The sequence below is a fragment of the Anopheles gambiae genome, chromosome 2 (assembly GCF_943734735.2).
Source record: "Anopheles gambiae chromosome 2, idAnoGambNW_F1_1, whole genome shotgun sequence".
Classification (NCBI taxonomy): Eukaryota; Metazoa; Arthropoda; class Insecta; order Diptera; family Culicidae; genus Anopheles; species Anopheles gambiae.
In genome coordinates, this window is record NC_064601.1 from 114915354 (window position 1) to 114938033 (window position 22680).

The window sequence follows — 22680 nt, forward strand, 5'->3', positions numbered from 1 at the left end:
CACTACTGAATCCCTGCCACTTCCTAATATAGCCATTTGAATTAGTCGTCTACCACCACCGTTGCCCACAGCAACGGCTGCTTTACTGACGCGGCCTACCAGACCAACAGCATCAGCCCGATTTCACCACAGTATGCCACGCACGCGATTTTTGCTGCCCCATTTCGCTTGTCTCTGTGTAAGTGCTTGTCCCTTCTCTCTTCTCAAGTCCTTCCGTTTCCTCTATTTTTCTCTTGGTTTTTTTGTTCATTGATCGCGTATAATATCGTTTTGTGTTGCGTATGGGTTTTTCGAGATAAATTACACTGACAAATTGATTTCTTTGTTTTTTTTTTAATATCTTGATGTATATATACGTGTTTTTTGCTTCAGATTTTTGTATATATATAAGGTTTTCTTTTGTTTTGTTTGTTGTATATATGTATATGTATAGTCTCTGTGAACGTTTCATCAACAATCTGACTGGAGAGCGAACGAACATTGTAATCGCCGCACACAGCGGTGGCGTGCGTGCGATTTTCGAGAGAAAAAAAAACACAAAAAACGCACATGATGATGAAGTAATGCAATTCTATGCTACCTAAAACACCACGAACTTTACAACAGCCCTTCTTCGACGGCTGGAGGTCTTTGCTTCCTCCACTCTGTTGAATGACTAAACGCTGAATTCGTTTACTACGTAAGTATGTACACCGACAATGAAATCTAAACGCTTTTGACGCTAACGAACGTTTCCTTATCTGTGTTTTATATACGGGGAGGGAAGATTTTGTCGAATTTTGTTCATTTTTCGACTTCCGATAAATGTGTGTGTGTGTGTTTCTTTTGTATTAATGTTCTCGTTCATATATTGTTTTTTTTATTATTACCATTTCGTAGCAGAAACGACAAGGACGCTCAGAGAATGAAGGACATAACAATGGATAACTTGTGTGGTAGCTAACAAATGATATTGCATTGTTAACAACAGATGAAAGATTAGATCCTTCCTGAACAAGCCGGTGAAAAGAGGTGAAAAAAACGATACAACAACGTGTGCCAAATGATATGTGTCTGCCAATATATGGGCTAATCGCTTCATAAGCTTTCGATTGATCGTGAAACAAATTCCTAACGTGTTAGATAATATCATGCACAACAAACATTCCGTTCTCCATCACAAGTCTATTATACATAGCTCCATTTGCTTCATCGAATGTGTGTGTATGTGGCTTTTGTGTTCATAGTTCTAACTAATTCATGTACGGTTGATTATTTGTTCGAAGTGTTGAAAGTGTTGGTGTTTCCTTTAATGAATGTACACTATTGTAAAGTAAAATTTAAACAACCCCTTTTGCCCTGCTACACACATAAGCTTTCAATCACAATTTGATGGTAAGAACGATCCTTACCGCAACAATCCAACCTAATCCACAGAAAAGCGAAAATTAAGCATCGCACCAACTTAAGATGAAGAAAAAAAAACTCTCCTAACTCTAAGCGTTTCGTTTTGTTAGTTTACTTTAACTATTGCTTTTTTGTTGACGTTTTTCTTCTTCTTCTTCTTCTCGATCTGCACACAACGATGGGGTAAGTGAGTGTGTGTGATAAGTGTTGGAGGGATGTTGTACCGTCAAGGAGGAAGTAACAACAAACCGAGGCGAAAGCGAGAGAGTGAGAGTGACAGAGAGAGTGAGAGTGACAGAGAGAGAGAGAGAGAGAGAGAGAGAGAGAGAGAGAGAGAGAGAGAGAGACAGTAAGATAAATAACAACAATTAATAACAAACCCTAAATCCCAGCATCCTTTGAAATCATTCCCGACGGGTTTCCATGGTAATGAAGAAAATCTTTCCCTACCAACCGTCCAGGAAGCAGGCTAGGCGGACGCATTGTGTGTAGTGTTGTACACTTCTAGTATTGCTTCAGTATGTTTGCGCCATTCGGAACCAAATTCGGCTAAACAAATCTCAAACGACCTCATTTCGCTTTGCCTCATTTGCAAATACGACCTCGTTTCCTTCGTTTGCTCTCGCTCTCTCTCTTTCCCAATAATCGCGAGAGCCTTTTTTTTGTGTGGATAAATAATAGAACAAGAAATGAACAAGTCGGTCGTCCTCCCTTCCCATCTTGTTTACTTTCATTGAATTAGAAGAAAGGGGAAGGAGAAGAGTGGAAGGTGGTGGATTGAAGAACTCGTTTCGGGAAAAGGAAATAGGTCGCTGAGATTGTAAGCGACCGGGGAGAAAAAAAGGAAATGTCCCCGGAAGTGTGCACACTCCAAAACACAAAGCCATCGAAATCCGTCTCTCGCACAACACGCGTTCAACACACACACACACACAAACACATAAGATTGGACACTTCGTATGTATGGAAGAAATGTAACATTTCTCTAACGCGGGTTCTCTCGCTCAAACGAAAAAGTATACAAAACAGTCCCACAAAAAGCAATCGAGGGTAAGTTTCGATGGGGAAAAAGTATAATGACTACATTAGGAACGACATTTTCCATTTTTTTCTCTTCATCCCACTAACAGAACCAATTCATTTGCAGGCTTTCTTCTTTCTTTCCTTATCAAAACGCAAAACTTTACGCCTAATTGCTCGTCTAAACACCAACGGTCGACGAGAGTGTTCATCGGGCTGCCTATTATGGTGCATATCAATCAAATGGCGATGACGGTAATTGGTGACTCCTACACACGGATGATAGAGAAAGAATAAGGGTAACAGAATACAGCAAAAAAAAATTCGTTTCAAAATCACTCTTTTTCCCCCACAGGGTTGTAGTGATGCTGGTTGTAGTGATTTGCGGTTTCTTCCATTCATTGCATTCCCTAGATCCTCCACAGCTGCTGTCGATTGCAGAGTTTGAATGAGCCAAAGCGCACCGTTGGGAATAGATCGAACAGAAAACGCTCAATTAATATGCTCAACACGCCAGTCAGTCAGATTTCGCAAATCTAAATCAATACAGGGTTTTTTAGGGGTTCTCATAGTTGTGGGACACTTCTTTGACACTTTCTTGTGAGAAGTGTATGATGAAAATTGGACTCTATGGTATCCTTTTTTGACAGATTCCTTGAAAATTCCTATTAGATTTGTTCAACAAGGGTGCTGTAGAGTACAATTCTCATTAGATTAAGTTCATTTAACACAAGAAGGAGTCAATAAAGTGTCACACAGCTATGAGAACTCCTGGAAAACCCTGTACATCAATACAAGAGTATACAGACACAAGCCTTAAGCAAACACAAGCGTACAGTCATTTAAAGGTAATTTTCGATTTCCTTTCGCACACCAGCAGCTTCAAAAAGCGTGTGAAAAAAGGACATCTAAAATTGGGGTGGCACAGCGCTGGGGGATATCTCTACGCTACGATTAGCGCCAATAAGAGAGCATAAGCCATAGCTGATAAAACCGATGCTAATCAAATGATGGTGCTTATACCACTCCCTCTACAAACTGATTCATTTATGCACCCCGAAATTTCCCAATGAATGCTTTAACCCAGTTCCGCACCGTCCGACACGCTGCTCTCGTCGTTATAGGCCGTTTAGAGTATGGAAAGATGGGTTTGGTGTTGTTTTTTCTAACCTGGTGTGTGCGAGTGTTTGGTTTGTTTGCTTAGCAGCGTTTTAGCCTGCCGCAAGGATATACACGCGCGCTTCGGAACGCAGCCGTTTCCCTCATTTTTGGCGAGTGTGTGTGTGGGAGTGCATATTTACCCAACCAGATTCGTGTGGGCGCGTTGGCGATGGTACACAGCAACACGGTGGTAATGGCACTCGGCGAAAATAGATGATTCGCTAATGACGACGAGCCAAGTGAGGTGGAGGGAATGAATGGCAACAACAACAACAAAAGCCACGAGACACTTTACATACACCGGTTAGGAGAAACGACATAAAAATGGAATTTATATCGTGATCGTTGTTGTTCCCCCATCTCGCTCCTATAACGCGGCTTTAGATATTCGCCAATTGAAAGGGTGAAGGGGTATTATGCGGGAAAAGCTTGCGTGGAATGAAAAATCCTTTGGAAGGCCCCATCATTAACAAGAGATGCGTTGCTGTTATCAAAATTATCTTAAGACAACTTTAACGACAGTGTGAGGGGAGAGCACTAACAGTGTGGGGCATACGGGGAAATTAAAAGATTAGAAGCGAAACAAAATAACGATTAAATGGAGAGAATGATAATTAAAGCGAATATAAAATACAACAAAAGCTGACTATCACATTAGTAATATTAGACGATAAGAATAAACATATAGTAATTCTGGCTCGAAAAGAAAAACAATGATCTGTACAAACAAAAAAAAACGACAAAGAAAATACTTCCAAATGTAACACACAAATTATAACACACTATGGACCCTAGTAGCAGTTCCACTATCTTCCACTGCCCGTTCAACCGCACTTATTTGGTATATATAGTAACAAAATCGCACCACAACATATACGTACACTATCTATAATCACCGACGACCCCCCGACGGTGGCTAGCCAGTTTAACATGTTCGCACCTTTCTATACAGGACCGTGTACGCGGAGGGAAAACAGGACATGAAGGGACATGTGGGAAGGTGTGTGTGAGCGTCAAAGAATATCCTACTGGCAGGCCTGCAATACTGTGTGTGAGCGGAGTGCTTCATGACAATGGAAAGGAAATGAGTTAAAGGAATATAGCTTACTTCACATACATTCCACACACTCAACGCATTTCTTCCCTTACCCACAAAACTAAATGGGGAAAACAGACAGGTGTCCTAGCGGTAGGCCCGACAAACGAATGGACGACAATCTAAACTTGACTAACTTGTATACTGCCGTGGTTCTTCATATCCAGCACGGTGGTTTTGATCGTGTTGCCTCCATTGCTGCTGGCACTGCTGTTGTTGATCGTGGTTGAGGCGTGCAGCTGCTGTTGCTGCAGCAACTCACTGCCAGAATCGAACGATTCCCCAATATCGAGTGACTGCTTGCCGCCGATTCCACCGTTGGCCGTGCTCGTTACGATCGCCCCGTCCACACTGTCCCCGTTCGCCGTACCGCACGCTGGACCCGATCCCATCAGGATGCTTCCATTCGAGAGGACGACAACGGTTGCGGGCTGGCCTCCACCGACCCCACCGGACGCTGCAATTAGAAAGCGGAATAATGCACATTGCACACAGCATCACACAGGGTCAGATTACTCACCCGCCCCCCTTGGGGTTGGCAGCACATAACTTACCACTTAATTTCTCCTTCGAGTTGATCTTCTTCGCCGATGACATTAGCGCCTTCGCTTCCTCGACCAGCGACGTGCCGCCGACGCTGATGCCAGTGGCTGCTGCCGCACCGCTACTATTCACCGGAAGCGTCACACCGCCCCCGGAACCGGTGGAAACGAGCACCACGGGCGTTGTGCCGCTGCCGCCCTCCTTATCCCTATCCTTATCCTTATCCTTCTCCTTGTCTTTGTCCTTCTCCTTGTCCTTATCCTTTTCCGGCTTCAGCTTCTTGAATCCACCCAGCACCTTATGCGTTTTGGAGTCCTTCGGTTTGCCCGGGGTGCCGCTCGCTGTGGACGACCCAGTGCCTGCCCCAGCAATTGTACCCTTCGTGCTGCCGTCCGTCGACGGTAGCCCGCTCTCGCAATCTTCGTTGATGCTGGTCAGATGCTGGTGTCCGGGCGCACCGTTCTCCTCCTTCGTTGGCCCCTGTATTGGAATATCGTCTGCAAGCCCGGGAAAAACCGGGGGTCGATCGAAGCAAAGGTCGGGCACGAGAATTATCGTCGGCAGCGTCATCGTCGAGCGCGCAGCGTGTGAATTACAAGGAGTAAAGTAAAACCAGCGTCGGAAAATTAATTAAACTTTATCGTACCCAACCTGCACACGTACGGATCGTGTGAGACCCATCCGTGTAACATGGAAGAGAGAGAGAGAGGGAGAGTCTGGGACAGAAAGGGAGACGAAAGGGAGAAGAAAATGCGAGTTGGAAACATACTTCCATGAAATCCAGTGCGCAAAGGACACTAAACGATTACTTATCGTGCAGTGGAGCGGTACACTGAGATGCCGAGGCGTGGAGAAGAAGTAAATCGTGGGCTCCATGGAAGTGCGGAAGGAGAGGAATTGCTTTATGAAACGGATGATAAACACAACAAGAACCGTACAGAATATCATCATCATCCTGGACGATCATACTGCATAACTTGACGATTTGTTTGCCTTTCATTTTATGTTATCTTTCTTAAGCTATTCTTTATGTTTCAATTAAATACTTCGACAAACTCCGTCCGTCGTTGGCAGCTGTGAGATAGGTCAGAGGGACATTTCATGAGCCATGAGCCTCCAGCCTACAGACCTAGCAGAGAAGAGCTTGCTGTTCGTAGAAGTCCGTTACGCATTGAATCAAACTCATAAACAGAGCCACACAGTTTTATAGAGTTTGTGCAATGGGGCCGTGTAATCAATCGTTTCGTTTCTGCATGTGTACCCTGTCCCATCGTAATTGACCATCTTGTTGCATTATTTTAATAGAAGGGGAGGAGTTATAATTAATTAATTAATTTATATAAATTTTATATAAATAAAATTGAATATCCCTATTTAATATTTGTAGTATTGAAAAACATTATAATAAATAGCAAAGAGTGTAAAACAGGTAATATCTAGTGTATTAACAAAGACATTGATACAAGCGGCACATTGCCTACTTGCAGGGGCAACACACGCTATGGGGACAACAGTTCATCAGATGAGCAGGCTGAGAGAGATGGGATTTTTTAAACAAAAAGTAACGCTATGTAACTAGTTACATTCCCATAACTGATCGTTACTGAACTACTTTACTGAAATAAAAGAAAATAAATAGTTACTTAAATCAACGTGTAACTAGTTACAGAAATAACCGGTTGTAGAAACGAATGAACTAAAAAAAAAAGGTAAACCCAGATGATTAATCGCATCTCGCTCTAGTGTACACACAATATAGCCACGTGCACAAAAAGCTCCCCCAGGGTAAATCGTGTGGTGCAAAAAGTTGGGCACGTTATTTGTTAAAAATATACCTCAAAACGACACCCACCCACCCATTCCCAGCGGTTACGTTTTGTGGCACAAATTGTGAAATAAGTACAAAAGAATGTAAAAAACAATATTTCACAAAACGAAACAATACAGCAGCAGTGGCAACAACATAAATGTGATTTAAAAATACAAATGTTTTACCATAAACACACACACACTTACACACGCACACAAACGAAAGTCACGTTGGACAAAGAGGAGAAAAAAGGAGGACAACAAAATAAGATTTATCGAGAAATAAAATCGTTTGATGTTCTGAACCAGAAATAACAACAAAACACAAAAAAACACATGAGATGATATTTATAACGCATCAAAAAATCACACGACTGCAAAAAGTCGCGACTTTCTCGTCCCTCTTTGCTCTTTGGCAGTGCTTTTGGCGGTACCAAATATTGACAATATACATAAACCGTATTTTGCCAAAACCGAATAATCCTCAGTATTTGCGCGATTCGCGCCATGAGGGTGGGGGAAAGTATGGTGTGCGCAACAGGCGCAATGTGGTATGTAAAATAGGGAAACCGCACACGTGACGTGATACATGTGTGCTGGAAGCGATCTGAGGAGAGGCTGTGTGGCAATAGCGGCACATGTCGGTGGATAAAATCAACACGAGAGAAATAATCTTAAGCAGAATTTGATGTTCCACAAGCGACAAAATCGAACAGATGAGGAATATAGCAATATTCAAATCATAAGAGGCTGATGATGATGGTTGCGTGAACAAGTGCCACACGCACACACTCACACATTTTGGTGCACTTTAACTAAGCTCTGTGCTTTATGCATAACCTTTTCGACTCTTTTCCGAGACTGTGTGAACACGCGTTTATACGGTGCAGTAGAGGTAAGTGCATGTCTGATGTCCTTCCATCACTTTGTTACAACAGTAGGCGGACGTCCGGGTGCAACAGCAGTTCGCAGTGATACGTATAATACATAAGCAATTGATTTTGGCACACATACAAAGGAGAGGTGTAGTTTAAACGCTTTCCCGCGTGTGTGAATAAAATAAGCATTACAAACTACACGAACCGATTGTGGCAAGACGCCCTTTCAAATAGATATGATCCAATTGGATCAATTAAAAACAATAAGGAAGATAACACGGCAACTGCACTGTGTGAAGCAGAAAAGAAAAGAGAAAAAGTGACAAAAACCAAACACTCAATTGGCAAAAGAGCAGAAAAGAGGCACGCGCTCACACACACACACATACGGAGCAGTGGTTTGCAGCAGAAGCAGAAGATTTTTGGAAGAAGGTAGAAGTAGTCGTCATTGGCTTGCCTGTTTCCAGCTGTTTCGTTACAGGAGAGATGATGTCGTTCTAGCTCCTGTTGATCGGCGGCACTTTGTGGCAAACGGCGTTGTTTCTGTGGCATCGGTGGCATTCTGTGGGATTGGCGGTTGCTATGGCTGTTGTCTTAAAGCGTTAAGTTCGATTATTAGCTAACTACGATTGCAGGTAATAGTAGGCAAGGCTAGCTGCCAGCTCCAGTAGCGCGTACGTCGCATTCATAGCAGTGGTTCAATTGAGGTTGTGGCCCCTCATAATAAGCTCTCTCTCTGTATATGTAATGTGCACGTTTCGGCGCTGGCGAGATTCGGTGTCGGTGGTCCCCGTGTCCTTAGTACAGCCCAGGAATGGTGGACGGTTGTATGAGATGGATCGTTGCCGGCCGCCCATTCACTATCAACGCTGCCAACTCGTCCGAATCCGAGTCCTGCAGGCTGCTCTCGAACTCCTCGTACAACCGGGCACCGGCACTGGCCCGTGCCTCCGATCGATTTACCGGTGATTGGTTCTTGCTCGACAGGAACTTCTTGCGTCTCAGCGATGCCGGCGAGACGCTGGCGTTGGAATTCACGTCCTCCACCTTGCCCGTTCCCAGCAGCAGCTTGTGCTTGGGTGAATCGGCCGGACTTGAGTGACGTGTGGAGCCTCCGGACCGTTTCGGTGAGTCTGCCTCCTCCTCGATGCTGGTCTGCTTCGTACCACCGGCACCGGTTCCATTAGCATTCGCTGCCGCACCGGTCGGAGCGTTCGTTTTCCAGCCCCAGTTTTTCCATTTTCGTGATGATTCCTTCTTTTTCGTTTCGGTCCGTGGACTGTTTGTGTCAGGATCGACGGTACCATCCGGTCCAATATTAACTGCAATTTGCGTGCCTGTACCACCACCACCAGCAGCGCTACAAACTGCCGTTCCAGCGCCTCCTGCGTCGTTTCCTACGTCGGCGTCAATCATCGCCAGCTTGCTCATCATTTCCTGTTGCGTGGACTGCAGCGCATTCACAAACTCCACCTCCAGATCGTCTGTAGACCATCGTGTCACCAGCAGCAGCCACAGCAAAAACCCCGCGTGATGAGCGCCAATTGGAAATTCGTACCACAAATTGCGATTTTCAATACACAAGGTTCGATCGGGAGAGAGAGAGAGAGTTTTTGGGTTTCGTTCACGAGTTCGAACAGAGAGAAGAGATTAAGAAGAAAAATTAGAGGAAAAGAAGAAAAGAAAATATGATATCTCGGTTACATTCAACCAGTATCAGTCGCGGTTTCTGCGAGACAGCCGAAAATAGTCCACAGCGCAGAACCGCTCAGCTCAAAAGCAAACCTGAGGATGGGCGAATCTGGGTAGTGCATTGGTTAATACTTTGCGTCAGAACGCAAGAGTGAAGTTAAGTACAAGATAGAGCAAGAAAGGGAGAGAGAGTGTGCGAAAAGGATAAGGAAAACCGTAGCCAAGTTTTATTCAAAATACATACAGCGAAAGTCGTCAGTCAAAAGCAACAGGATTAAGGGGAAAATTCCTTCATTTTAAAACAGGTTAGACATAAAGCTTGTTAAAAGCTTGAAAAACTAACTTCAAAATAACGGGGTTTTATTGGAAATAATGTAGAAATTATTAACAAAAGCAAGCGATAAAGATAATAAGATAATGCCTTTGAAGACGAGAAGGATTATCAGACGTCCTGGTGGATTTATTAGTTTTACAAAGGTTATCATTCCTTTTTTAGAGTTTAATCGATCTGTCTTCTGGATCGTTTTACATGCAATTTCATTCTTGTAACGAGGCAAGGAAGAAGAATTTGCGGAAGCTTTCTCTAGTAAAACATTCGCTGCCAACATTCGCAAGCTGTTGTATGCGAGGATGATGATGTTTGAGGCATAATGTTCGCAATGAGGGGGGTGTAGTTCAAAGAATGATAAAAAAAAACATAATTTAAAATGAACTCAATGAAACTGTACATAACATAACCATGAGACACAAACTGACTACCCAAAAGCAATCGTTTGCTCGTCTCTCTGAGCTGTCATGCACAGTTCCTCTGTGACGAATAAAGTCACCCGCAAAGGCATCCCACTTCCGTCCAGCCAGCCAGTTCTATTTGCAGGGATACTTGCGTAACACATCCGCTGCCGCAAGTAGGATGGTCAGCTCCACGGTCATACATTTTTCACAAACTAACGCCTTCGTGCCAGAGCTCAACTATTAGAAAAATCCTCTCTGACCGCCTGGACACGGGGGGAATCTCGTTCAGAAAGGAAGAATACAGTCCCATGGACTCAACTAAAACCACAATCCGAACGTTTGTCGATTATTCAACATCGGATACACTTTCTCTTGCGCAGCATGTGCTTGTGGATTTCCTCCCCTCCAACCTACTGTCGATAACGAGCCAAGTGTGTTGAAATATTGTACCGTTTTACGTTTGTACACCTCTGTTAATGATCACTGGGCAAAATCCTCTCCACCCACATGCCTCTGGCTGCGTCTTTTTTCTTTGCGTAATCATTCACCACGCTTCAAAACAAGCGGAAAGGACGTAGAGGCTGGATCACGTTTGCCAGCATGCCATGACATGACATGTGAGCCAAATAATGCTCCAATTTCTCTTTTCCTCTAACGAAAGAGAGAGAGCGAGAGAGAATGATGTGATGATGCTATCCATTTATGTTTAACTCGTCTCGGTTACGGATTTTAATTGTCCATAGTATTTTCCTCGTGCTTTATTTTAAACAATCAGCCGGTGGAAAAGGTTCCAAGCACTCCAAGAATGTATAGGCACGGCAGTTTGGTTGGCGTAGTTATGCACGTTGTGCAAAGCGGCAGATAAATGCATAAGCTTGTTCTGAGAGCCACACGAGACAGGATAAAAATACTATCACTGCTATCATTAAATAAAACAGATTGTTTTTGCTTTTCAATAATCTTTTCAGAACGAAACTCGGACCAACCCACGTCAAAATCTATTGGCCAATTTGTTGATGCCCGTGTGATGCACATTTGCAAGGATTTGCAAGAAACATTGCATAACGTAAGGCGTTTTACTGTGCTTAGTTATCCAATTGGCAAGTATGCAATTTGTATAACAAATTTCCATGTGCAAGGAGTTCCTGTGCTTTTGATTGTGTGCCTTCTTTAAACTTCTGTCCCTCTACTTTAAGAACCATGTGCAAGGAGTTCATGTGCTTTTGATTGTGTTATGGTGTGTTGTTAATTATTAAATACCACTCTTTCCAGCTTTATTGGCCCGCTTTTTCCAGTATTAATAAGGAAATATGTCACCGAATTCATCACCAGACCCGACTCCAGAGACCGGGGAATCGACAATGGAGCTCGCAGGCTCACAACAAAAAGGACCAACCTAACAATAGAAACCGTTGTACAGTTTACATCACGCATACGCACCCAAAAACCGTCTAGCCAAAGCTAATTTTTGGAAACGTCGGAACGATCCTTTAAAGCCGATTTACAATGGGCAAACAAACAGGGCTGAGCTGACTTTCTGCCATGTCTGACAAGCTAATTAATATGGAAGGAATGGTTCTTCCGGGGTGGCCTTTCACCCGTTTCGTGCTATTGTTACTGCTCCGAAATACATACAACTACATCGAAACAGAACTCAAGTTACATGGTCCAAACGGCTCAGCTCAAATTTCAACACAAAGCTTTGTCCTCAAACCTGAATGTCTTGGTAATTAATGATTGGTGGTGTGGAACTGTTGAAGTCAACTGTATGTCAACCGTAAAGGAAACATTTTACACACAGACAGGCGTAGTTCGCCGTAGATAGTTTCTATATACACTGAAACACATCGTCAGGAAGGACAACAGAGATGGTGGTCCTTAGCATGCACAGCACAGCCCAAAAGCAGCTCTAATTCACATCAAGAAACACATCAGGATATGATAGATACAGTGGGAATTAATGGTTCCAGCAGGAATATAATGTGATTTCGCAACACACGCACACGCACACACACATAGAACAGACAGTTTGAGGGACAGATACATCGAAGGGAGATTTAAAACTTTCTTTGAAAATGACAAGGGCCCCGGTCGTTTGGTAGGGAGGAATTTCAAAGCACACCGAAACACCGGTGACATGAAAACAACATTCAGTTATTAGCCGCAAAACTTACTTTCCACTTTTTTTCGTGGCACTCTCTATCAGCACCTATCGCAGCGCCGCGTCCTGTTGCAGCAGCTCAGACGAGGTTCAGTTAGCCTTCGAAGCTTCGCTTTGCCAATGAAGGAAGCCCCACCATCAACAGGAGCATGATGAGTTCGTTTCTAGACACCTACAGTTCCTAACCGTGTGGATGTGGTTCGAACTGCCCGAGTGTGTGAGTGTGGAGAAAGTTGATAGAACATTTTACTGGAAATTTATTTCACACTTGAGCAAAGAAAATTATCTGCTTTCAAAAGAGATCAGGGATCGGAAAGAAGATCGGGGGTAAAAACTTAACGATCGAGACGATCGCTAAGGAACGAATCCAACCATCGAACTTTTCGTAATTTGGTTCGCATTTTCGAACGTTCATTTGGCAGGACCGATTGGCAGGAGTCATTCACTAGCTGGAGAAGGATGCTTTCCACCAACAAACGCGCTTGCTCCAGTTCGTACACCTTTATCGTTGCGTGGGGCACAAAATTCTCTTCTAACAATGGAACGAAAATGAGAGAGAAAGAAACATGCCGGCATTGAATGAAATCACAAAACGTGGGATACGTTCAAATGTCAATAACGAAACCACAAAATAAGATACATTACATTGCGTGGCGCTATCACATCCGAAAGAGCACGCCGGTTTTACTTTACCAGAAGGCAGCAAAAATGGCAAAGCATCAAACAAACAAACAAACACAACCGATTTGCGAATAAAGTACACCCACCCACCAAGCAGTATCATCCGAGACGCTCCCACACACCATTCGTTTAAGGTCGCGTTGTCTCAAACAACTGATGTTATGTTTTTCTACCATTTTAGCCAATAATTACCACCCCGAGCCACGGCACGAGCCACGGGGCGAGCATGGTGATGGTTTATCTGTTACCCTGGCGTGCTGTGCAAGAAGAAACTGGTTCAATTCTTCCGCTTTTTGTGTTTGTTGTTCGTTCGATACTCCTTATCGTTTCCCATTCCGCTTCCGTTTCTCAGAAACGCATCAACGTGGCACAATGATTATGTGGGACGACGATGAGATGCCTTATCGCGTACGAATGCGGGCGCTAGCGGGAGAAAAAGGGAACCAGCCGCATGTCGATTGCGATACCGAATCTCGGTCCCAGCGCAACAAATCTTGTGCGTGTTTGGTAGAAAAAACACAAGCGAAAGACAATCATCCATCCACCGCCCAGCATACCGAACGGAAAGGGAGCCGGCGGCAACGAGGATCGGGTGTGTAACGATTCGCCTGTTTTCTGCCCACACACTTGCTCTCTTAAACGGAGTGATTGAGAGACGATCCAGGCGAGCGACCGCGAGGCACGAGCGCAAAGCAAATTAGCTACATCGTTCTAGAAGCCAACACCACCTACACATGCGGGGTGGGTGGGTGAAAGACGGACCCTTTCTCTTCTGGGGGATCCGTCGTTAACCGGTTGCTTCATGCCGAACCAAAAGCGCACCAGTTGACAGTCGGCATCACATGCGGTCGGTCTGATTACGTTGATTTGAGACATCGACACTGATCCTTTGATGGACATAGAGAGAGAGAGAGAATCATTAAGCTAATTGTCGACTTTTCTTCTGTCAAGCTCATTCCCCACTGATTGGCCCGTCATCCCGGGGGAAAAAGGAAACTCGAAACTTTTTAGCGATACGCTTGCGTTTTGTGGCTGCACATAAAAGACACACGCAAATTAATTTATTGTAAATCAATTTGCCTATCAATATTAGATTGTGGATAGCTTTCCGATTTTAGAAACAACATGTCGTCACACCACCGGAAAGGACCATGATGTTACACCAGCTGTTACGAGGAACATTAAAACCCTGCAACCAAGCGATAACCATGGGGAATGGAAATTAATAACCATTTGAATATAGGAGAGCACAGTTTCTGCCAATTCTGCAAACTAATGATAATTTCATTAAACAACAACTAATTCCGTTCCACCGTTCCAAAACGAATCGAAAGGAAAGCGAATTAAGGTAAGGGACACGTATGCTTTGTTTACTTTACCGATGAAATGCATGAGAGGAGCAAGGCTAGAGGGTACGGTAATGTAGGAATGGAACGAAATTTCATTTAAAAAAAATCAATAGAAAAAGGAAAACAGCAAACAATTTTGCAAAGAACAACACATTGAACAACGAAAAAGCGGTAAAAGCGATCGGGTAAAATTGGGGCCGTTCCCTTGCCAAAGCGAACGAGAAAGGAAACGGCACTGAACGTAGGCTGCGCGCTGCTGCACGGTAGTTAGAGGTATGTGGACAAGACAGAAAGGAATATGAATTAAGGCCACATCTTCGGCGGCGTTTTGGGTGAGAGACTAATGGATGTAGAGTGACGATTCGAAATGGGCTGACTCATACAAATTTCCTCCAAACACCCCTTTTCACTTTGAAAAGTACATCATCAATTGTACCCCAAATCGTCACTCGTACAAACGCGCCGGCTCCGCCATGGGGCCGCTACCACAACGGGCGGAAACGCGGATGTGATGAAGAGCCACATAGGATGAAGTTTGACGGATGGGATATCTGATTGGCGTAAAAGCGGTGATCACCAGAAGGGACGGGGACACCGAACCACCTACCTGGTAGCTTCTTCGTCCGGAAGGAAGCGTTCGTAATCATCGATTTCGAGACCGTCACCGTGGTCGTGGCAGGCGTCAGTGCAACACTAATACCCATCGGACCGTCACTGGGTTGACCTGGTGAGAAAGGGAGAAAAGGAGCGATACCAGGTTACAAATACAATTTCCACACATTAATCACGTTTGAACCTACCGGAAGGATTCGCATGCAACGAGTTGCGTATCGCATTCGTCACCAGTATCACCTCGGGAAGCATTTCGTAGCACGCGCGACTGTGCAGATCCGTCACCGCCTCGATCGCGGCCGACGCAAACTCGTTAAACATGGCGAAGTAGTTGGCATGCGCCAGCTCCACCAGGAACTGCGAGTTCACGGCGATCCGGGGCGGTGGCCGGACGACGTGCGACGGCGCTGCCATCGCCATCGGCTGCTGGGGTGAGATCGGATCATTGCCGTACGACGAGCGGTGCATGTGGCCGCCCGGTAGCTTCGGAAAGCCTTGGTTCACCAGCAGCGAGGTCGTTTTGCACAGATGGTAGAGGGCCGGTTTGTGGATCTGATTGAGCTGCTGGTTGTACGTAAACAGCAGGGCCGTCATCACCTTGAGCCGGTTCTGCGCGTTGATCGATTCAATTGAGGGTAGCGGACCCCAGTTGATGTCCTTATTGCTGTTCTCTTCCCACCGCCGTAAATCACTTGGCTGTAGACTTTTCTCCTGTAAGAAGAGCGAGACGATTGTATTGTAAGCTCCTGACGGTATTTGCAGGTGGAAGTTCGTATTCTTACCTCATGATAGACGGATGTCTGTGCGAGGACAGGCATTCGAAATGACACCACCTTTGGACTGCCGTCATCCGAGCTGACCTCAATGTTGTAAATGCAGATCAGTAGCGTTTCGATCGATCGACAGCCCTTCTTGTCGCCCAGTGCTACCGAGTTTAAATACAGATAGATCAGCATCGGCACAAACTGCAACGTGAAACGGCGCAGTTCGGCCTCATTCGAGCGATAGAAATTGCACAGCTGATTGCAGATGGGATGAATAAGCTGGAAATTCCGAACGAAACGAAACACACCGCATTAGCTTCATACCGATCTTCATCATATGTACAGTGGCGCAGCAACCCTTCCCTACTTACGTCCTTATACTTCGTCCGCTCGTTCAGGATGGTGTAGAGTGCCTTCGAGATTTCGAAGTCATTCTCGTGCTGGGCGGCGAACGTTCGCAGTTCCGATTCCTGCAGCGAGCTGTAGTCGGAGATCCAATCGGCTATGATCGCTTCTGCCATCGCCCGTTTCTTCTAGCGTCGCTTTCGCCGCACACTATAAGGAACACGTCTCGATTCCTGCGGGCCACCTGCACAGAGGACAGCTCTGCAAAGCTCTGTTTGCTCTACCGAATAGATCCGGCGCTGACGGCTCACGTGCTACGTTCTCGTATTGCGGCACATCCGGAGGCAATCCGTGCGTCAAACGGGATCGACGCCAACGTCACACGTGCAAAACGCTGCTTTCAGCAAACAATAAGATCCCGTTTTATTCTATCACAGCTTTTTTTTTCAACACTACTGCTTATATTGTTGCGTCTTAGATGATCTCGAACAGTTCACTGCGGCAAATCATAGCTTGAATAGTATTTACACTGCAATGGAAATGGGCGAATGATATGGTATGAGTGCAAGAAGCTCTAAGCGACATATATCGTCCTCTTATTCAACGAAACAACTGTTAAAAGATCTTCTAGGACGTCTGCCGGAGCAACTAGCTTGTTTGTGCAAATATATGGCAAATCAATTCGCTCGAACAACAGACCAACTGGATTGTTTAATCGTCTCTCTTTACCACGAATTACTCTAAACTGTAGCCAATTTCAAGCAAATCACTTTCTCGCTGCTGCTACTATTCGCCCGAAAGGAAAGACGAGGTAGTAAAGCTATTAACCCGTGCATTCCGTCCAACCATCCAGACCAACAATACCGCTGTTCCGGACGATGTTTACCATTTGCCTTCCAGCATCAATCGGCACGTTTTACGATAAGAGTTTTCTTGCGGGACTTTGTACAACCTGCAATCGTCTCTATAAACTTGCAAACGTGCTGTACGATACACGAGAGTGGCTCAATCCTTCCCTGGCTATTAGCGTTTTTTTATTGTGCTTTTCACTGCTCCTTTTCCTTCGTGAAAACAAGGATGTAGAGCAGCAGATAGCACTGGACTGTGGGCGAATCCTTCACGCGAAACTTCCCGCTCGGGTCAAGCCAAGCCGTGGCTCTCTATTAAGCTGGCTGGCCCATCTGAAAAGGATGGTGAAAATTTATGAGCTACCCAACGCAAGAAGAACTACCCAGTCCCGGTGCATGGAAGAGAGCATGGATACAGTATTTTATCAGAAATCGATTTCAATCCACTTATCGAGCTCAATCTTTCAGTCCGTAAAGATGGGCTTTTACGCGAATGGACAGACACCCATTATGGAGGACTCCCTCTTCGGCAGAAGCAACAGTGGTCGGGCTGCCTTTCCAAGACTTTCCTTCCTTTAATGGACAGACAGCCACCGCCGAGTTGCTTTTCTTCCCAGCCAAGCAACATTTTTATGGATGATGTTGCATGCGAGCGTGCCTGGGGGCTGCGTTTTCCCAGTGGATAGGGAGGTAGACCAAAGTTCTGGAAAGTGACGAAGTGACGAACACAGTCGAGTAGAGTACATCCGAGCAGTTGATTGACGAAAACTGATTCGGAGTGTCATAATCAATCGTTGCGAAATGAGATTTGGCCATACGTGGAGGGTTGTTTCGGGAACCTTTCTTCATCTTATCACCAAGTACTGATCATGCTGGGAAATAGATACACATCATTAATAGTTGTCTGCCTTAATTCCTCCTAAATTCATGTTTACAACCATACAGTAATTAATACATCACACTAAATTATTCCCATCCCAATTTACATACCGTCTGGGTCGGTCGCTTAATATTCCATCCTCTAACTCATGCAACTGATTATGATGATGGAAAACAGCAAAACTCAGCTCTTTTGCAATAAAACTTTGCTTCAACAACAGCTCTGCTCAATTTCAAACCGATTGAACCCAACCAAAACTAACCCTCGGGACATCGTTAGACAACCATCCTCCACCAGGGTTTGGGGGAAACGTTAACCGGAGCAAAGTTTATCCTCAGCCGAACATTTATCTTTCGCTACCAGCTCGTGCCCAAAACCGGAGACTACGCTACGAAACAAAACACCCAATTATTACTTTCCCACGAGTGCCGCCACCAACCCCACGGCAACCACAACAGACGTTGGTGGCGGTCCAATTGCACCGTGACCAAGAACCCGCAACATTGTTCTACCGTACTCCAGCACCGTGGCTTCTTGGATTAGACACGGAGAAAGGAACTGGAAAACAAACAAGCAACAAAGCACACTGTGAAAACAGGGAAACAACACCCGCTGTATTGCACTTAACACAGAACTTTCTTTTCCTGACATTGTTACTACAGGCGAGGACGACGACGACGACGACGATGGGGGAAAACTTTGCACGCCCAACATGCTGCTTTGTGTAAGCGTAGTGCTTAAAACCAACAAAAACACCCTGCCAGTAGTCACACCAACTTTTGAGATTTGGTTAAAGCACAAACGTCAGTACGACCAGTAAAACATGTAGTAGTCCGCACAGCCTTTGCGAAGCTTTCCGATCATCGTTTGGCCAACTTCAATAATGACATTTACGTCACACTTTTCCTGCTAGCAATCAATCGCGCGGTCTCGCGACAGCAGGCAAATGCATAAGTTTGCCACTGTGCTCGTTCGCCCATCCACCATAATTAACCATCAGCAGCAGCAGCCGCAGCAACTACACAGCACACAGGCGTCATCATCAAGCGACGGTTGTCTTTACGCGAACCTTTACGTAACGCATTAAGCGCGCGACGATAGTGGCAGTTAGACGATAAAGTCATTCTGGGATGGAGTTGATGGGGGTTACAACAACCACAAAAAACCGGGTCAACTGAAGTATCGAATATGGCTACAACACCAGAGTACTGGAGGCCCGTTGTCGTCTATCATCAACCATATCAACCGTGGAAGGAGAAAAGATAGGGGCACATCACCCCCACATGCATTAGCGATGAGTACGATGACAAGAGAGCATGCCAACAGGTGTACTTGCTGCTGTAGCGTGCATCGTGGCCTACTGCAATAGATGCCATTCAACAACTACAACAAAAAACCTCTCCATGTAAAGTGGTCACCACACAAAAGTTCCACGGCAGTGGGGTTATTAAGGTAAGGGACAAAAAATGTATTTTAACCCCGGCATACATATTTCCCTACCGGTTTCGGACATCGCTAACAGCTTGCCTTGCTTCGGAAAGAGTTCCATTAAAAACTAAAATGAGCGTAAAATCCCGGAAGAGCTCCAGGCAATTACGCCAGCCCTTGTACGACCATTTGACCACCCGTTTGTACCTGTACCTGCACCCACCCGCTCTTGCAGTCCCATCAGTGTCGAGATGTCAACGGGGTGCCACAACACTCGGTCGACTTTTGATACTTAATTATACCGCGTTGATCCAATTAAACCATCACTGCCTTTCCCCTTTCCGGGTTGAGAGCGTTGATTATTGTCAGCGGAATGTGCAAACCACCAAAAGGTTCCGTATTCTTTTTATTATTTTATATCCATCAGTTCCAATTTCGTGTCGAACGTACCAAGGGGCAGGTGCGTTGGATTGGGGATAAGTAGTTTACAAGAACCATACTATAGGGTGGATGCATGACAAGAAGCATCAGGGACTAGAGGAAGTTTCAACCAGGCTCAACTGTCCGTCTGTTTGAAATGGTGCCAAAAATAGCAGACCGATCCAATTGATTTTGAAATATCCGTTTGTTTTTTTCCTGCCAGGGGAATTTATATTGATGCGAATTGGAAAATCTATTATAGCTTCACAGAACAAATTCCAACTAGGTGTCTGTTTTTGATTCAAATAGCAATTAAAAACACATCATTACAAAACGGTGCGTCGAACACATGTTTTGCCACAAAATGACTGTGGCAATGACTGTTATTAGCCCCGTAAACACACGATAACGATGAACAATTACATACCCTAAGCTATGGAATGTCTTATCAACCGAACCGCCCGAGCATTTGTGCGACTCATTGTTCAACTGAATGTGAACGCTCCATAACACCCGAAAAATACGCTAAATTTGAAATAAAAATACCTTTTCTTCTTTTCTGTCTGTATTCGTCACTAAGGAAAAGAAGAATATAGTGCAAAGCAGTTGGAATTTGTCTCTCTATCAAAAGGGTCTCCATAAATTCCTTTTCGTTCGGCTAAGTTTGCCCAGAACGTGCCGAAACAGATAAGCAATCAAACAAACGAACCAACCATTTAAAAGATAAGCGATCAAACCAAACCACATCACATCACATCTTGTACCTTAACCTTTGCTTAAGCACGGTATTCAATTTGAAAGCAGCTAATCCGTCGATTTAACATTGGATTCGCCAGAAAAGCCCAATTGCCCCAAATACAAGGTTTTTCGTTATGCTTGTTCATCAGAATTGAATCTGCTTTCCTTAAAACAATTACCAAGCTCTTCAGGGAAACATGTTCACAACGAGCCTAATAGTAAAATTCTTCAAATCAAATCAATATGAAGCTAATTAATCGGAAGCTTTTTCCCACTATCGAAAGAAAAACTCACACGGTGGAGGGAGAAGGAAACTAAACACCTCCCACGGGTGGAATTTAGTTGTTACTTAATCGAATCGATATGCAAAATTGGATACAATTTCTTCCATCGTCTCTCCGCGTGCCCCTCGCAAGGAAATGGACAGGTCTCGTCCACCCACCAGCAAAAAGCTGGGGAAAAGGAACGCTCCAGGAAGCAAAAGGTGACCTTTACCGCATGGGAGTGTCCATAGGACGCCTAGAGACTTAGGCGGGACGACGCGAATGCGATAATAACTGGCCCCAAATGTACTCCCTCCCAGTGCCACCCCGGTTTTGCATTCGTGCATCGATTGATTGGGGTCAAGGTTCTCTCGGTGTTCAGCACCACGGGTCGGTTGGTGGGAGGTGGCTGCTGTTCTACCCACGCATTTCAAGGCCACTTAAAGGCGTGGGCGGCATTAATGGAGAATAAATCAGCTGGGTCGTCTTCATCTTGACGGAGGCTCTCTTTATCAGCCAAGTACTTGCCATCTCCTTATCAGCCTGCTTGTCGTGCTGCAAATGAGAACGTTAACGAGTCTGTTAAGCTTTACTGCACACACACATACACAGTTTATCTTTCGTACAAGAAAGGTGGCCTACGTTTCTCCTACCACTGCCTGCCAATTACGGGGAAAACATGGGTTTTCGCGTACACTTGGGAAAATGCTTTAAAAAATGTGGCTCTTGTCGGGGGTTTGCTTTTCACCAACACACACAATCCACGGGCTCAATTCTTCACACATCAAAGTAAACTTTGCGCTGACGATGACGAACGCGGACTGTTGATGATATCATTCGATTTCCCTGCCTCCCTCGACATCTCTGTCACGCCAACACGATCTCGTCGTTCCCGTCGTCGCCTCAAAAACGGTTCGTTCACTTCACAACAATCAGCAGACGACGGGTCCCCGGGTTGGCCGGGTTGGGGTGGAAAACTTCACCCTCAACTCGCCAGGGAAGTTGTGAACGTGATTTTGACGTAACACTTCGGGTGCTGATTCGCTCGCTTCAAGGATGTGGCCACCAACATCACACTGCCTTCTTCGACCGTCGAAAGGATACACCTTGCCCTCTCACATGCACACCGTGTCACAATCACACACATTAACTAGGGCGGACACCTTCACAACACACAGCCCGCTTATCATCAGTACACGGTGATGCATCGGAACTTGAGCCATCACACACGGCGCTTTCCACACTGCTGTTGGGCACACAATCGACCGCTCGGTCCACGTTGCGCCACGCCACATTCACAAACGCACCCCACCTCCTCCCACCACACAGACACACCGAATTACCTTCCAAAAACGCCTTCTCCTTCCGTGGTCAAGCAAGAGGCATCGCCAGATCACAAGACAGCGCGACCGACGGTACCGACCGAGTTGGGCTTTTTCCACTTCCCGACACACAGTATACACACATACGGCGCGCACCGTTGCGTGTGGAACCCGTACAACACTTCGACACTGGCACGGGTGAAACTTGGCCGGGAACACGTCCGCCCTGCTACGATAAAAACCACACACCGCGCAACGAGAAGGGGATTATTAGCGAAAAATCGAACCACTTGCTTGTTTCCTTGCTTTCCCCGTCAATTCTTGGTGCATTTTTCTTGGCCCCGCACACTGTGCGGCGCAATGTTTGCTGGCCGCTGGGCATGAAACGTGACAGTTGTGAGCAGAAATCCTCGAAAGGGCTAACATTTGTAAATTTGGGACCGGATCGTTTTGCTTAAAATTATCTTATTAAATTGCATTTAATTTTGATCGATTAGCGACTTATTTTCACTCGGAAATGTTTTTTTTTTCGTTCCTGAAAATTTCCCGCAC

At 45.2% G+C, this 22680-nt stretch overlaps 1 protein-coding gene across 2 annotated transcripts; it reads right to left on the reverse strand.

The window, feature by feature from the left end:
- Nucleotides 1-850: 850 nt before the first annotated feature.
- On the reverse strand, nucleotides 851-22515 carry LOC1269808 (hyccin). Of its 2 annotated transcripts, XM_061651556.1 has the most exons (8): nucleotides 22150-22482; nucleotides 16256-16758; nucleotides 15903-16163; nucleotides 15309-15831; nucleotides 15116-15232; nucleotides 8706-9377; nucleotides 5218-5706; nucleotides 4156-5120 (listed from the first exon to the last, which is right to left on the reverse strand). In XM_061651556.1, the coding sequence occupies exons 2-8, from the start codon at nucleotides 16403-16405 to the stop codon at nucleotides 4786-4788; spliced, it is 2547 nt and encodes an 848-aa protein (XP_061507540.1). In that variant the 5' UTR covers nucleotides 16406-16758; nucleotides 22150-22482; the 3' UTR covers nucleotides 4156-4785. The 2 variants fall into 2 exon arrangements, with proteins under 2 accessions (XP_308458.5, XP_061507540.1); XM_308458.5 differs by lacking the exon at nucleotides 8706-9377 and having other exon boundaries at nucleotides 851-5120; nucleotides 5218-5703; nucleotides 22150-22515.
- Nucleotides 22516-22680: the final 165 nt, after the last annotated feature.

Excerpts from the sequence above, each read along its gene's own strand:
- LOC1269808 (XM_061651556.1), bottom strand. The coding sequence starts at position 16,405 with ATGGCAGAAGCGATCATAGCCGATTGGATCTCCGACTACAGCTCGCTG. Across the intron at positions 15,233-15,308 it reads GTTGCATGCGAATCCTTCCG|GTCAACCCAGTGACGGTCCG; the intron begins GTAGGTTCAAAC and ends CTTTCTCACCAG. Across the intron at positions 5,121-5,217 it reads CTCGAAGGAGAAATTAAGTG|CGTCCGGTGGGGTCGGTGGA; the intron begins GTAAGTTATGTG and ends TTCTAATTGCAG.